This window comes from Podarcis melisellensis, assembly GCF_964234715.1.
Source record: "Podarcis melisellensis genome assembly, chromosome: 12".
NCBI lineage: Eukaryota > Metazoa > Chordata > Lepidosauria > Squamata > Lacertidae > Podarcis > Podarcis melisellensis.
In genome coordinates, this window is record NC_138544.1 from 42218781 (window position 1) to 42235001 (window position 16221).

Sequence of the window (16221 nt, forward strand, 5' to 3'; positions counted from 1 at the left end):
GTCACGCCGAGAGGCCAGACGACGTGTTTCCGTTAAGGAGCTTTTATGTTGGAAACGTTTCCGAAAGCAGCCACTTTCGGATTCTACTAGTGATTGACGCAGCCATGCTGGAGGGGCTCCGTCACAGGCAGAGGTTTGAAAGCCTGATCAAACTCTGAGGGACTTGCATTTTACGCACAAGCAGCTCATCGTCCCATCACATGAGGTAACAGTCAAACACAGAAAAAATACTTAATGCAGCAACTTCAGAAAGACAAATGGTCGTTAGGTTTAAATGTATTGCATTTATGTAATATAATATTAATTGTATAATCTAATATTAAAGTTCATGCCAACATCCTTAGTAATATCCTTAAAGTGTTTCTAAACAAATTGTGGAAAATTGTCATGTAGATAATCTATTAAAGAAGTTAAATGAGGAAAGAAAGACTTTGATTGAAAACCTGGAAAGAGTTGTGGAAGATTCACAGAAAATGAAATCTCGTCTTTCTGAGACAGGTGGAGTAATAAGACCCATTGGTGAGTACATAATAAATGTGTTTGTACATAATCACAAGCATTATAACTATAGTAATCAAAACAATCTAGAGATTATTATGTATTGAAATATTGCCAAGAACATAATATTATGTACTGTCATTGTACTCTATATATAGTCTCAGAATATACTTTTCACAATTTATGATCTCCTATGATTCTAGCTGTAAAAATAACATTTAAAACTATGTTTTAATTTTTAAAAACATCTTCATTTCTAGACAGGGATTTAAGTCATCTTTTACAGAAGAAAAAACTGTTTTTGGAACGCTTGGACTCAAATCTCGAAAACTGGCTAGAGGCACAAACACTTGCAGCTACTCAACCAAGCAGTATCAATGGTAGGTATATCATATGTTTAAATATCATCATAATCTTGTGTGTATGCCGTCTTTCCATAGTTAAAACCATGCTTAAGGTTGCTTACATAAATGTTGCAAAAGTACTCAAAATAATAAATAGAACACATCAAAAAGTACACAAACAAATGGAACCATTTTGGTTCAACCTGTGCGTGAGCCTGCTGTTGGTTCTGGTTACTGTTGTTTTGTTCTTTCAGTTTTTATATAGAATAGTCCATGTCTTCCAATCTGATCTAGGAGGCAGAGAGTGGATTCTTTCCCAGAAGAAAGCTCTAGGGGATCTGGCTCATAGGCAGCTGTTGTAGGAGGTGTAATCCCAGTTGTCTGCAATGCCCTCAGGAATGCCCAGTGAAGAGACATTCACAAAATAATAAACTTCTGTTTCTACCCCCAGCATATGCCTATTGACCAAAATGTATTTAAAATATATATTTAGAAACACTTTTTTACAATAAAAGTTGTCATTTTATCCGGGACTGTTATTTAAAACTGAGGTTGTAAGTGAATTATTCTACCTTTCTCAGTTTTATATGCAACAGCTAACATGTTCCTTTTTAGATATGGCTGTCTTTATTCTAGAACAAATAAGAATGAAGAGAAAGCATCACTGACAGTACAAGAGAAACAAGCAACACAAAAATCACCCACTCCAACTTCGAATTTGGTTGCTAACTTCTTTCTCCTTGAGGAATATTTGTGCATCAGTTGTACTTGCTTGCAACAGTATTGCTATTGCACTTATTCCAAAAGACAAATGACACCTTGAGGGATAATCATCTTGCAGTTTGAAGGCTATGTTAAGAAATACATTTCTATTGTTGCTAAAACCTTCTTTCCCCCTTTTTTGTAGAGAAAAAATTTCAACACCTCACTGAACAAAGAAGGCTTTTGGCTGCAGGCCTGGAAGCAATTATTCAAGATATACAAAATATACAGGATGCTGATCCAGAAAAACAAATGAAAGCCAGAGGTGAATATAGAATATGTGATATATTTAATTGCAGAATCCATTCTTTCATTAGTGGAGGTAATTATTGAAGGTTACAGTGTCACTTTGTGACTGAAGGCAGGTGAAGTAGGCAGCTCCCAGAATCCAGTTCAATTTCCTGCTTTTGTTGAAATGGTTGCATTTATATCTAGCTCCCTCTTTACTTAGGCTATTTCTATTTCCTTTTCAAACTTTTCCTTAGCTTGTTCCTCTTGTTCTTCCATTTTCCCATCACACTACCCTTTCTCTGGAACTGCTTGTGGTTTGCCTCAGTGTATCTTACCCCTTACACCCTTACCCCTCTGGTCTTCATCTTTTCTCTGAGAAGCCCTCTGACTTCTGTTATTTCCATGGCTCTCTTGCCCTGTTTCTCTCAAAACTCAAAATCAAGAATAAAGAAATCTCTCTCTCTCTCTCTCTCTCTCTCTCTCTCTCTCTCTCTCTCTCTCTCTCTCTCTCTCTCTCTTTCCTACCTTAGCCATTTATCTGTGAATCCTGAATGTGAGAGTAGGGAGTGGAGTGAAGGTTCATAAGCATAGATCTGAATCTTTGATTTGCTTGCCAAAATTTGGCTTCATTTTTGAGGGCTTCATTCCCCGAGGCTATTAACGGCCTGATCCAGCTTCTAGCCCCTCCTCCCAGGTGTCAAATGATGTGAGCAACTTTCGCTGCATCGTTCTGAAACTTATCTCCTTCAAGTTCTAGAAAATATCTCATCTCTGTTTTGAAATCCAAGTAACTTTCCGGGTCTCCCTGGAACTGTTCAACCCCCCCCCACACTTGCCCCCATCGGCCGATAGCCCACCTTCGGTTCCTCTCTGAGCAGTCCGGGCTTCCTCCAAACGGCTCTGCAGGTCTGCCGATCTTTGTTCCAGAGTGACATTTCGCTTTTTCAGTTCCAACAGCTCCTTCTCCATGTTGAAGCTATTTCCTTATTCCACCAGCTTTCCAGCATTAAAAAGGGAGACACGGCAAGCTGTCAGAGGCTTAATGCTGTCCAGCTGGCATAGATAAGACTCCGGGCTCGCAGCCAGTTCCAAACTATTTGATTTATTTGACAAAGTTCAAAAGTACATCTCCAGCGTTTCAATTAGCGTCCGTCCCCTTGTTGCACAGTTGCCGCGTCTACTCTTTCTTTTTCCTTTTCCGTACCCAGCATGCAAGTCTGCGGAAACCCCATCCCTGACTTCCTCTGTGTACAGAATGACTTGTTCCAGGCTCATCCTCCTCCCTCTCTACGTCAGACCCACTGTCAGACGACAGGCTGCTAATGATCTCTTTAGGCTCTCTATAACTGCTGTTTTCTGTTCTTTCATCTTTTCCCCTTTGCCTCTCCCTGACAAAGTAGAAGAGCAAATCTCTCACCCATTATTCCTACTTTGTTCCTTTAGTATGTAGAGTTTGGGGGGCACTTGGTATTAACAACAACCTTGCTGAGCCCCCTTCTGCACCTTCCAAGGGAGCAGCAGTAATAGTTGAACCAAAGCCTTCTGTGAAATCACTCCCAATTCCTAGTCCTTTCAAAACCGTAACCAAGGCTGAATATAACTCCCCTTCATTAGTCTGTTTCTATGACTGACAAATTTGGTAACTTAGTTTGAATTTATGGACATGCTGAAGCTTCCAGCCATTGACACACTGGTTTCTTAATTCAATGCCTAAATGAATTTCTCCTGCCTAAATATGAGGATGCCCAACTTCTACTGAGAGGAGGCTGGACTTAACCATGTATACTTCTTGCTCTGCTTCTATGTTAACTTGAGCTTCCCTAATATGGCTGGATGACCTCCTTGGCAATCCTCATCAGGACCAGCCCCTCCTCAAGATATTCAGAGCAACAGCTTTTTGTGGATGATGCCACACTTGGCAGCACACAATTTGCAGCTCACTCTCTGGTGTCAGAAGGAGAACCTATGGTTGAAGCACTGGGATGCTCATACCACAGCTAGAGTTGACTTATAGGGCAAATTTTCAGGGAATATGCCCTTAAAGATGGCTTAGTTAAATCTTGCAACAGAAGGAGGTTCTTGTCTTTTCTTGCCTGGAGAGCTATTTCTTTTGTTGTTTTCCTTCATATGACTTTCCTGGCTTTTGTCCACAGGGCATGGCTTCAATACCCAACCACTCTTGCTGAAACTAATCTTACTGCTCTGCAAGGCCCCAGCAAGATCCTAACTCTGGTCGAGGGTAGACCCCCTCTAAAGGGAGTCACAGCAATGATGCTAGTCTGCATCCAGTGGGAGGCAGTCTTCAGTCTTCAAATGTCTGAAAAGCCCAAGACCTTGGACAGATGGGTACTCAACTTCAGGGCTACAGGATTTATTTTCTAGCCCATCGCCAACACATTGCTTTATACAATCTCTGGTTTCCAAATGACCAAAGAAGGAATGCCACCCAGCACCTTCGGAACATGGCAGGAATTGAGCCAGTTACTCCAGGGGGAGTCCTTCTTCAACATCTACTCCATTCTTAATGGTGCTGAAGTCTCTAAGGCAGCTACACAAGCATCACCTAGCTCCTTTACTAGAAACTACAGAATTGACCCATAAATCGTAGACCCTGCCCAACATAGGGAAGCTTGATATCACCCCTAAATCTAATAAATAACTACATAAATAAAAATAAAGATGACCTTCTACAGCAACGCAAGAGAGAATTGCTGGTTCCTGTGTGAATGGTAACTCTGTGTTGCTGGCAAAGGTCATGAGACCTCACCCTAGTTTCTTGACCACTTCATTTAAGTTACCTAGTTTTTAAATTTTCTGAAAAAATATGTAAAATGTTTACAATTCTAGTTCCTTATTATTAGGGCATTTTCTTCCTCTTTTTGTGTTTTGTCTTGTCCAGCTGATTTGTTTGAGCTTGATAAGGATGCAAATCAGATTCTGGAAGCTGCCTGCTTCCATCAAATTCTCTTTCCTGCCTTCAACTACAAGGTGGTGCCTACAGAACTGCCATTCAGATAAGAACTAATGGTTCTTTATCACAGCTAAATGTCACTCTGCATCTCATATAATTCAAGTAGCAGAGAAGCATGTAAAACATTTTAAAAAGCTATTAATTGCTTTTTTGTGTTAATTTTTTTATTGATTTGTTTCAAAAGAAAAGTGCAAACATAACCAAAATAAAGAAAACATAGAATCAAAAATGTAAACCATAAAGCATCACAGTCTATAAGGACAAACGTACAAAGATATAACACATATTCAAAGGGATAATAAAGTATTAACTCATACAAAGGTTCCCATTGCAAATAATAAAAATATATAAAAGTATTCTCCACCATTGATGTCAGGACTGGTCGTTGTCCTCTTCAGATCACCACACAAACGCTTCTTGTTCTTTTATAACTTTTTATTGTGTATTAACAAAATAATCTTATAAACAGTTCTTAACTATTATTCCTCAGAGTCACTTATTTCAGATACCTTCTGAGCTCTGCTTCTCCGTGACCAGCCACCCTCAAAATGGCGAGGCGCCTTTCCCTTTGTTTTCCTGCTCTTTTTTCTAACCTCCTGGCTAGAGCTGGCCTGTATCTCCCCTCCTCCGAATCTGAGCTAGAACTTAACCCTTGCCTTTCCTGTGAACAGCCGGTCCCTCCCTGTTGTTCCTCTTGCTCTCTTCTGTTAGATTCACTGCTCTCCTTCCCCCCTTGGCAGATGCTTTCTCCCTCTGAGAAACTGGAAACTCCTAACTCTTCCCTGACAATTGAGTTCTATAATTATTAAGCATAAAGGTTCTATATAGGTTAACGTGAGCCAGACATTTGCATATCCTCAGGGCACTGAGTGACCATGTGCCTCAATAGTTGTATAAGAAATAAAATAATGTCATATATTTTAAAGAAACCATTCATTTGAGCTCTGTTCTTTAGATAGATGCTTTTAGTTTGTGAGAGATATTTTCAAGAAAGGCAATTTGCCAAACTACAGCTAATATTTGTAAAATATTTCTTTGTAGAGATGGCTTTGAAACAACTATATGACAAAAAGAAAGTGTTTTTGGAAAATCTGAGAACAAATTTTAGAGAACTGCAAGAAGCCCAGGTTCTTGCAGCTGCCGAGCCAGGTGGTATCAGTGGTAAGTATTTTACTGGGCAATCCAAGTCATGGGAATGTGTCAAACAGCTCAGCTGCCAGTGATCCACCAACATAATAACCACAGCATCCAAACAGCATTTGGTGGAGTAGTCACTAGCACAATATGCCTATGACTGTATGATATCCACATGCTGCTCTCTGTTGCTTCTGCTCAGCCTCCAGCCAACTCTGCCCCTCCAGTCCACCCTCTCATTACTGTTGTAACTTTCTATTTATTCTCTGCACACTTCCTTCCTGCCCAGTATACTGCCAAAACACTCCTCTCTCTACCACTACTATGTCCTGGCAACCACTACTGCACACAGGCACTGTTGTCGGAGTCCATTATCGTCCTTGTCACTCCTTGAACTTTGACTCCTACTTGTTTGCTGTCTGGTTCCCCACCCTTTGGTCACCCCAAGTTGAGCTACCCTTCCACTGGTGTTGTGCCAGGCAGCCTAACCTCAACTGCTGAGCCAAGGTTTCTCTCCCTCCCTTGCTGCCTGTGAACCTTCCCATCCCTGAGTTAAGCCATGAGAACAAGTGATTGATGTTTTGGTATTTTTTCAAATTGAACTGAATAAAGGTTGCAACACAAGTATTGTGCAACAACCACCTCCCATGTTCACTTACTCCACAAAGAGAAGCAGATACTAGTGTGCTCCCAATTGTACATTGGCAACGGAAAGTAGGTTTCCATTCTACTATCCATCAGCTGGTATGTAGGACCTTGGATCTAAGTAATCCTTTCTGGCAATAGTTCAATAATTCTCTGTGTGGCTTACAGTTCCTTTTACTGCACAGTTACCACTATACTTTTCTCATCTGTTATGCCTAATGCCTAAATTATTCAATCTATAATCTACATCCTTTTCAAAAAATACTGTGTGACGGTTAAAGAGTAAAAATACTTATATTCAAAAGGCAAAAACTACATTTTGGTATATCTCATCTTTTATGTTAGTGTAAAATAAATGCATTTTGAGTTATGTTATATTCCTTTTTGTAGAGCTAAAGGTACAAGAGCTCATTCAGCAAAGAAGACTTTTGACTGCAGGTTTAGATGCAATTATGCAAAGCATGAAAGAGATAGAAAATCTTATTGCAGGCAATGTGGAAGTAGCAAAACCCAGTGGTGAGTATGAAATTTAAAAAAGTCATCAGACATGCAATACTTCAGAATTCTATTTTCACCTAAGTAGTGTGTGATAGAATGATGTGCTCAAAAATGTTCATCTCAGCTCCATACTGGCAAAGCTCTCTGATATGGACAGGGCCAGTTGCACTCCATGAGGGCTGTTGCTTCTTTCACTGCATTCCTCCATGGAATCTTGTTGCCAGACTTCTGACATAGTTACAGCCCTTGACATCTGCCCACCATTACCAGTGGACACTTCCAATAAAACTGTGCTCAGCTCTATAGTCTTAACAGCAGTGCTAATTCCAGTAAGTTTGCTAGTCTATCCATATGTGTGAATGTACAGAGACCATGAATAAGAACAGGGTGACTGCCTGCAGTTGTAGTTCTGCAGTTGTTTGTGCAAACACACAACTCCTTCCCTCCTTCCCCACTGCAGATATTTAGTGTGCTTGAAGTTTATCATATGACTATTTTATAGGGCCACTATATTGGTCAAGAATTTGAGCTGTACCCCTGTTGCATCTGCATGGAAGGACATCTACTAAAAATCTAGTTTAGCAATCTTCCCAAATGCACAGAGTGCATGTGTGTATACAAACGACAACCTGTTACTATTTATCTTTGTAGAAATTGAATTAGAGAAAATATATGAGAAAAGAACATTGCTTTTGGAAAACATGGAATTAAATCTGCAAGAGCTGAAAGACCTTGCAAAAGGTGGTGTAAGTGGTAAGTAAAGTGTTAAATTTTAGTATGTTGTGCATTCCTGCTATTGGGCATAGCTTGGGCACCTGCCACCCAATCAATAAAAATCAATACAAATCTGAGGTTCTGCCTCCCCTAACAAAAGCCTGCCCCCACAACAAAAATCCTGGCTATGCCCATGTTCTGAGAGTTATAACCAGAGCAAATGTGAGACAGAAGTTGTGTATTCCTGCTCCGTAGAACTCTTTGTGTTTGAAGCCATATACATGTGACATTCACTGCAATTCATATCTATCCTGTAGAGCCTTTAGAAATACTGCTGTTTGATGCATTTTCCTTTAAACCAGTTTTCATAAAATGCACTTCTCAGTTAAACTGAGGTGTGTACATTTAAGACAGTCTGTTGAGTAGGCAATCTGGTACTGTGGTATTGATGCTATTGAGTACCACTTCCTAAGATAATGTTATTTTTTATTAATAATCTTTATTAATTTTCATGTTGTATGTCCAAACAAATGCTATAAAGAAAGAAAAATATGACCAATAACAGAAAAAGGACAATTGATCTTACTTGAATAGTAGATTTATTAGGTGGATGATAGGGTATTTGGATTAGGCTGTTCCTCTTGCATGAGACTCAGGCAGGATCAAAGTATTGTGGGAGGTTTTTCAGACTTCAGTTTTTTGGACTTGCCAAAAGCAGGAGCATTTTCAGAAGAATCTAAAAACCAATTAAACATACGGCCTACATGGGTAGATCTTACTGATAACCCTTGAAAACCATGGCTCTTTGAATGGGAGGAATAACTTGAAAGATTGTGAGAAGCAATAGATGACCACGCTGGGTTTAGATGCTTTGTCTTTTGTTTTACTTTCTTATGCGTAAAACTACTCAACCTCAGATATGCAGATGATACAACCTTGATGGCAGAAAGTGAAAAGGAATTAAAGAACCTTTTAATGAGGGTGAAAGAAGAGAGCGCAAAATATGGTCTGAAGCTCACCATCAAAAAACGAAGATCATGGCCACTGGGCCCATCACCTCCTGGCAAATAGAAGGGGAAGGAATGGAGGCAGTGAGAGATTTTACTTTCTTGGGCTCCATGATCACTGCAGATGGTGACAACAGCCACAAAATTAAAAGACGCCTGCTCCTTGGGAGAAAGGCAATGGCAAACCTAGACAGCATCCTAAAAAGCAGAGACATCACCTTGCCAACCAAGGTACGTATAGTTAAAGCCATGGTTTTCCCAATAGTGATGTATGGAAGTGAGAGCTGGACCATAAAGAAGGCTGATCGCCAAAGAATTGATGCTTTTGAATTATGGTCTGGAGGAGACTCTTGAGAGTCCTATGGACTGCAAGAAGATCAAACGCATCCATTCTTAAGGAAATCAGCCCTGAGTGGTCACTGGAAGGACAGATTGTGCAGCTGAGGCTCCAATACTTTGGCCACCTCATGAGAAGAGAAGACTCCCTGGAAAAGACCCTGATGTTGGGAAAGATGGAGGGCACAAGGAGAAGGGGACAACAGAGGACGCGATGGTTGGACAGTGTTCTCGAAGCCACAAAACATGAGTCTGACCAAACTGCGGGAGGCAGTGGAAGACAGGAATGCCTGGTGTGCTCTGGTCCATGGGGTCACAAAGAGTTGGACACGACTAAACGACTAAACAACAACAACAACTCAAGCCTTGCAGAAACTCTTGAGGAAACCATGAAGATTTTCCATTTGCCGTGAAAGCAGACTGCGGGAGGGAAATAAGCAGCTGAAGGGCACTGTTGATTTCAATATTACTGTTGGCAAGATGTGCTGCAATAGTCCTTTGTGCCGCTGAAATGGACAGGACTCACTGACATCTCTCCTTTCCGCCACTGCTGCGGACAGGAGGAAGATGATTTAATGCTGTGTTTTCTGTTGACTTCTTTTTTTCCCAACCAGCAAAATCACAGTTGTTGAAGTAAAGCCGGTGTGCTGAATAAAAGGTCCAAAGGATGCTGAGGCAAACACGCAGAGCGGCTGTTAGTTGACAAAGCGCATGGTTGTTGCATCAGGCAGCCCACGCCGCAAAAATCATTAACGAAAATGATCCAACCACTGAAACAGCAGCAACAAGAACATAAAAAACAAGAAAGGAACGAAGTAAAAAATAGAAGTAAAGCAACTGAACACAGAATAGCGAAAGACCTGTAGCAAGGAGAAAGAGTGTTTTGTTTTAACCTTGACGGAGGACACGTAAAAATTGTGGGATGTCTACCTCCCACAGTTCTTTGCTCCTCTCTGAGTCTCGTGCAGGAGGAACAGCCCAGTCTGAATACTTCATCACCCACTGTCATAAATGGAACAAATCAAGACAATGTTATTTTAAATTGTGTTTTGTTACATTTTTATTGATTTTTCTACATACTCTTCATAAAGTCTCACATATAGCATGTACAGGACAACATTGCACAACCTTTAGAGATTTAGACAGCACTCTAGCCTATGTCTTCAAGCAGCTCATATATATTTATTTATATGGGCTTACCGCATCCAATTGCTTTTGATGCATAAAATCTTTGGCAATCTGTCATTTGGGTACTAATGATTTCTGTCCACCTCTTCTATTAGATACTAAAATGAATTTGTACAATGTGGCTGGTAAAACTATTCTGCAGCTATCTGGGCACATGGCATTTAAATTTAGTCTCTTTCAGTGCAACGTGCCCTCTGTAACAGCACTGTTTTTTAAGTTTACTTTTGTAGAGAACAGTTCTAAAAATGTAATTAGTAACTATCTTTTATCCAGAGAAGAAAATACAGGTGATAAGTGAGAAAAGAAACCGTTTGGTTTCTAGTTTTGAGGCAATTCTTCAAAATATGGAAGAAGCACTTAGGTTAGACCAAGGAGCAAGGACAAGACCTGATGGTAAGTCCAAAACAAAATTCCATGGAAATGGTGCTTCAGAGACACTGTCACAATAACTTCTGATTGCAGTTTGCTTCCAACCTAGAGCATTTTGTTCTACAATACCTTTTCTGAGGATAATGTTTATTGACAGTAAATGCTGTTGTCTCTTGATTTTACTGTTTTATCTTTCGTAAATCATTTTGAGGGTTTTTTTTACAAGCGAGCAGGGTATAAATCTTTATTAAATATATAAATAAATACATAAATAAATATCTCTATCCTCACAATGAGAACACAATCCTGTTTTCATGCAAAACCAACTGAAAGGATTACAGGTTGCAGTGGCGTAGCGTGGGGGGTGCAGGGGGGGCCGGCCGCACCGGGCGCAACATCTGGGGGTTAGGGTAAGGGGGCGCAAATCCACGGGTTAGGGGGCGCAAATTACTTGCCTTGCCCCAGGTGCTGACAACCCACGCTACGCCACTGACAGGTTGCATTTTCTGCTGTTCTTTTCTATAGCTCTGAAAAATGCCAAATAGGACCTGCCACTTTATTCCATCCTGCTATTTCAGAATTCTATTTGCTACAGAATCTCAATGTTGTATGATTCCAGTTTTAAAGGAAATAATAAATATTAATAAATATTGCTTTCTGTTATTGAATATAACCATTTTTACATTTCCTAGAGAGAAATATAAGTGATCTCATAGAACTTTCCAATCTAGAATCAAAACTGGATGAGATGGAAAATTTAGGAGTTTTTTCAGGCTTTCAACTGGATACTATAAGTGAGTAAAGAATTAACACCTTGTATATACAGTAGCATGTATTCCAAACTGGATTTAGGCTGAGGTTTGCCTTTTTTAAAAAACAACTGGTCTATAAAGAACACAATATAATTTCCTTAGTAGATAAATGCAAAAACCACTATTATATATAACAAAACATCTTTAAAGACATTTTTTTTCTTCATTTAGTTCATTAACATCTATTTTATTTTGTTAGGGAAAAAAATGTGCAAACTAAAAGAACAAAAAAAGAAATTGATTAGTAAATGGGAAAAATATTTTCTAGAAGAGTATCCAGAAGGATATATACCTGAACGTAAGTACAAATATGATTATATTATTGGGTTATTGGCAATTTTAATGTCTTATAATTAATTCCTGTCAAGTATTTTTGTTCACCTGTGAATGTTAGTCAAGAAACAGAATTTTAAATGCATTATAAACATGCAACACCAAATGACGCCAAAGGGTATTTTTCTTTTGTTATAACAATTTAATTTTTTGACTTATTTATAGTGTTTTTTCCTGTGTGTAGATCCACCTCTGGTCAATAATATTCTGCTTCTTCAGGTGTATCTGAAGAAGTGTGCATGCACACGAAAGCTCATACCAAATTCTGCTTCTTGTAAGCCAAGGATGGGGAACCTCCAGCCCACCAGGTATTTCTGGACTGCAGATCCCCATCATCCATGACAATTGGCTATGCTGATTAGGGCTGATAGGAGATATAATCCTACCACCTTTGGAGGGCCACAGGTTTTCTCATTCCTGTTGTAATCATTCTTTTCCATCCTCTTTCCAACCTAGTTTACTGTAACTGTACTAAAAATGTTCAGTGCTGTCTTTCTAGAAAAAGAGGTTCTGGAACTCACCATGAACACATCCCTTGTTCCATTATAATGACAATGGCACCCATCTGAGAGGTGCTGGAACTGAGTTCCAATGAGTTCTAGCTGAAAAAAGCCCTGAGAATGTTCAACACAACTACACATGTCTTCAACTTTGGGGCATTGCCTTTTTTAATTCCCTGCTACCAGCTTGCAGATATAACATGTAAATGTATTGTGATAGAAGGTGAGCTATCGTGATTTACTAATCATTATTACCTGTTAGTTTTTCTTCCCTTCCTTACCATGCTTCCAGCTGCTTACTACCTCCTCGCTGCCATGGGGAAGCCCCACCCCATAGCTTCTCATAGTAACTGTATCTTGGGATTCCTTTGAAGCAGCTCTCTTCAGCATTCCCTCTCCTACCTCCTTGTGCTGACTTACCTGATGGAATGCACACATTCACCATAACTTCTGTAAGTTAATAGGTGCCAGGTGAAAGCACTCCTCTTCTCTCAGGCCTTTGGGCAAATTAAACTATCTGCGGCTTTTAAATGTGTGTGGGGGGGTATTGTTTGGTTTGCATTTTTGTGGTTTTACACTGTACACCAGGGTGTATGGGATGTTAGGGGAGGGGTAGTACCTTTGGTAGGGGAATCATCGTGCTCCTTCTGGGGTAGTTTGACCACCTTTGTCCCCCACCCTGCACTCAGCTCTCACCTGTGGCTCATAGAAGCTGTCAGCATGCAACAGCAGCCACACCCTGGGAAGGGCTTTGACTGGCTGGCTAAACCAGATGAGAGTAGTAAATGGCCTCAAACCATTGTTGAATTAGGAACTTTCCATGCATGTGAAGGCAGGCTCTTGTGGATTGAGTAGTTGAGACCAATTGTGGATACAACAGTCAAGAAAGCAGCTTCTGCACAAGCTGTAGAGGGAAGTGAGGAGCAGGTGGGGCTCATCAACTTGGGAAAGTAGCCCATCTAGGAGAAGGAAAACTCTGATCCTAAACCTCTACTGCCTTCCAGGATATATTTGGGAGAAGAAACAGCTAAGGAGTAAACCTTACACAAATCAGGAGTGTAGGCTCTAAGATGGTTGGATGGTGCCTTGTATGCCTTCTTCTGGCAGCTCCTGCTGCCCAGCTGGTGCCAAACACATTGCTCTGCTTTCCTTTAGACCACATCAGTGAGGCTGAGAGGAAGGTTTTGTCACCTGGGCAGCCTAGGACCGCCATGCACACTGCCCAGGTTTGAGCATTGGGAAGGTCACTTCAGAGCTGCTAATGCAGTAATTTGACTTCACCTCTGGAGATGCACTCCACTGTCTCTTGAGACAAATGGGTGCCAGCAATACTGTAAGCCACTGTGTGATCCTTGGACAAATGATTGTATGTAAATTTAATAAATAAAATAATAAATAAAAATACTTACCTTACACAAAAGTACTGTGCCTTCCCCGAAAAGCTATATCCTTCCTGACGTTCAAAACCTCTTCATTCTTTTATCTTTATTTTCAAAGGCCCAGTCTACATATTACATCTATCACAGAGAAATGTCAACAGATGATGGTGATAAGTTGTTAACGTATACAAAACACCATTAATGTTGAAGGTGTTTTACAGAGTACAAAAGGTCACATGCCTACCACAATGGCATCACAATCTAAAATTCAACATGGAATACAAATGAAGAAGGGAGGAGGGAGTGGAGATGGGAGAAACATGGGAAGAATGTGTCATTATAGTAGTTACATGTAATTAGACTTAGTTACAGCATGGTATGTGAACTAGGGCAACCTCATGGATACAGTGGCAGTTGAGGATAGGTTTTAGGTCAAAAGATTGGTTCTGGGAGGCAATTCTAGACATATGGCACAGCATGTGAGAAAAGTCAAAATTGTTTAAGAGAGCAGGGAACCTTTGGATAATTGAGAGTGGAGAAGCTCTGTAGCACTGGTGAACATGTACTACTTTCTCATCACATGGAGTGCCTCTGTGGCAGTGCCTTATGCTTTTGGATGGGATGGCACTGGCACAAAGTTTTATTTATTTATGATTAGTATTTGTTTAATTTATATCCCACTCTTCCTCCCCAAAGGAGCCCAAGGCTCTTGCCTCATGTGAAGTTAAATTAAATTTTCCACTAAAGGTTTGCTTTTGTTTTTGAAGCCACCAAAAAAGACAAAACACCCAAAGGATTAGCTGGAAAAGGTTTGTTCTCATATTTGCGATCAAGTATCAAAGATCTGCAAGAACAAGGCATTATTCGGCAAGATAGCATGTCTGGTAAGTATTGTAGTCAAACTTTCTGTGTTTCTTTGAGTTTTCTGAACAGATAGACTAGGGCAGGCTAGGGCTAGACTAGGGCAGATAGACTAGGGCAGTGCATGGGTTGCATTAAAGCTCCAAAGAGCTTTTGTGGTCCTTCTATAATGCTGACAAAATTTGTCATTTTAAATAATAAAAATAGTTGTTGCAGTTGTTAAAAAAAAAATCTTCTTATTGCGTCTACGGGATCCCAGCTGTGATGCCAGCCTTCAGAGGGCTCTCAGCACCAATAGGCCACTCTGCTATCACATGGGCACACGCAAGCCACCTCATTATGGGGGCAGTGCTGCTTTTTTCCTCTTTCCTCTGCTGCCTCCATTCTCCTCCTTTCCCTCTGCCCCTCTTAATTTTTTTAAAAATGTTCATTACCACCATGTCAGCCCCATTTGCTAGACACTTGGACTTTGAGAGAAGGCCAAAGGCAGGGGTGGCACGTTCCATTTCAGTGCTCTGAAAATGTATAAAACATTTATTTTCTGCCTTCTTGGTCTCCCTTTCTTTCTGCTGTTCTTCTAGTTTTATTTTAACCTGCTATTACAACGAAGGTGTGCAAATTAGTTTTTGCTTTTTTGGGGGGAGGGTTCCATAGTCAGGAAGCCATAACTGAAGTTTCAATCATCCCAATCCCACTTAAAGGATGCTAGGGACTTGGGTTTGATTTATTGGGTCTCTTAAATTTGTGTGTGTTGGTGCTTTATTGTACACCTGTACATCTTTTCTGTACACCTGAGTGAAATTTGAGCTAGGTACAATTAGTTATTATTTATTTATTACCCACCCTTAAGTCCATAAAGTAAGTATATTTTTCAATAAAAACTGAAAAGTAGACTGCTCAGAAGTTTTTAAACTTAAAATCACAAAATCATAGAATGGTAGAGTTGGAAGGTACCTGAGGATCATCTAGTCCAACCCCCTGCAATGCATGAAAATGCAGCTGTCCCATATGGGGATCGAACCTGCAACCCTGGTGTTATCAGCAACATGCTCTAACAGGCTATCCAGGAATAAATTCAAATTATTTTTCTTAGAGGTAGAATTGGATCAGCTAGCAAAAGAAAAAAGAACTGTGGACAGATATTTTGAAGAAGTTCCAATAGAATTCCTGCCTTCAGAGGTTGCTGCTTTAAGTACACAATATGAGGGTGAGTGGGAAGAATATAATATAGTAGGATTAACATATCTGATGGTATTGTTTAACAAAATCCAAGAACTTATACAGAATTGTTTGACCCAAGGATATAACTGGGGGTTTTTTCTGAATGAGGAGCAGTCACAGGAATAAGACTTGTAATATATTGTAATATTACAGTACATTGTAATAATAATCTTTGCAGAACAAAACCCCCAGAAAAGGGTTGTTAATATATTCCACAAAATGTGGTAAAGATCACTGGTTTAGAGCTTAGATAGTTTTAAAGGATCGAGGAAAGAATGAATAAATATATTCACCTACATATTCCTGAGCTCCTGATTATTAATATGTAACAAGTAGCAAACTCTTTCATTACGATCAGCAAGGGTGAAGTCTCTTTTGCAGGAAGCATTAGCACCAGTAGCCCTCCTCTCAAATTACA

The 16221-nt window shown here is 40.0% G+C and overlaps 1 protein-coding gene across 6 annotated transcripts in view; it reads left to right on the top strand.

Moving 5' to 3' along the window:
* CCDC7 (coiled-coil domain containing 7) overlaps positions 1 to 16221 on the top strand; it is a 154177-nt gene that overhangs the window by 123163 nt on the left and 14793 nt on the right. For 5 of the 6 annotated variants that reach the window (XM_081931346.1, XM_081931349.1, XM_081931351.1 and 2 more), the window contains 11 exons: positions 394 to 519; positions 759 to 878; positions 1750 to 1869; positions 5848 to 5967; positions 6976 to 7101; positions 7735 to 7836; positions 10602 to 10721; positions 11390 to 11491; positions 11709 to 11807; positions 14489 to 14605; positions 15676 to 15789. In XM_081931346.1, coding sequence (XP_081787472.1) covers positions 394 to 519; positions 759 to 878; positions 1750 to 1869; positions 5848 to 5967; positions 6976 to 7101; positions 7735 to 7836; positions 10602 to 10721; positions 11390 to 11491; positions 11709 to 11807; positions 14489 to 14605; positions 15676 to 15789 — 1266 coding nt within the window. The remainder of the gene's footprint in view (positions 1 to 393; positions 520 to 758; positions 879 to 1749; positions 1870 to 5847; positions 5968 to 6975; positions 7102 to 7734; positions 7837 to 10601; positions 10722 to 11389; positions 11492 to 11708; positions 11808 to 14488; positions 14606 to 15675; positions 15790 to 16221) is intronic. The other variant, XM_081931350.1, reaches the window with a different exon arrangement.